This window comes from Aphanomyces invadans (assembly GCF_000520115.1).
Source record: "Aphanomyces invadans strain NJM9701 unplaced genomic scaffold supercont1.391, whole genome shotgun sequence".
NCBI lineage: Eukaryota > Oomycota > Saprolegniomycetes > Saprolegniales > Verrucalvaceae > Aphanomyces > Aphanomyces invadans.
This window is the reverse complement of record NW_008580536.1, coordinates 9,248-9,844: the sequence shown is the minus strand read 5'-3', so window position 1 is coordinate 9,844 and position 597 is coordinate 9,248. Positions and strand designations below refer to the sequence as shown.

The 597-nt window shown below is 42.4% G+C and overlaps 1 protein-coding gene across 1 annotated transcript; it reads right to left on the bottom strand.

Moving 5' to 3' along the window:
- Window positions 1-347: 347 nt before the first annotated feature.
- H310_15356 (hypothetical protein) lies at window positions 348-499 on the bottom strand (the record flags this gene model as incomplete). The annotated part of the gene is made up of 1 exon (XM_008883339.1): window positions 348-499. A coding segment is annotated over one exon (150 nt), but the record flags the coding sequence as incomplete, so codon positions are not given.
- Window positions 500-597: the final 98 nt, after the last annotated feature.

The following is a 597-nucleotide window of genomic DNA, read 5'->3' as shown; positions in this document are numbered from 1 at the left end:
TGAACCGCATATCCTGTGTATATCTATATCTTTGACAGCTATCAAATTCCATAGTGTCTTTCTTCGTTATCCTGTGTATATTACTTCCTCTGTTCTTCAATACTGTTGACAGAAGTGTGGCGAATATTATTATATCGGAATTTGTATGTGATTTTATTCAATTTGGACCGAAAATTCGTATTTTTATTCAATTCAACGATTCTACGACCAGACAGGCATGATATGATGCCATCAATTATCAAACTTGAACCTCCTGGACTAAACCGCAAATCTCATCTAAGTCGGAGTTTTCCAATGCTAATTAACTCGAAAGAGAGTCTACCAATGATTCAACACGTTCCTCGTACTCAAAGCGCCGATCCATGGCATCGAGCGCAGAGCACACATGTTCATCGCAGTTGAGTCGCAGTATCTGACCACTTTCCTTGTATGCTTTGTCCTTCTTGAGATGAGGAAGCCTGTAAGCCTTGTCACCGTTGATCTTGAACACCTCTTCCATGACTTCTGTAGCGTCACAAAGGTCTTGTCCAACACCTTCCAATCCAAGCCGACGAACGCGTCCTTGACAGCCGCAATGAGATCGTCGACACAACGGGT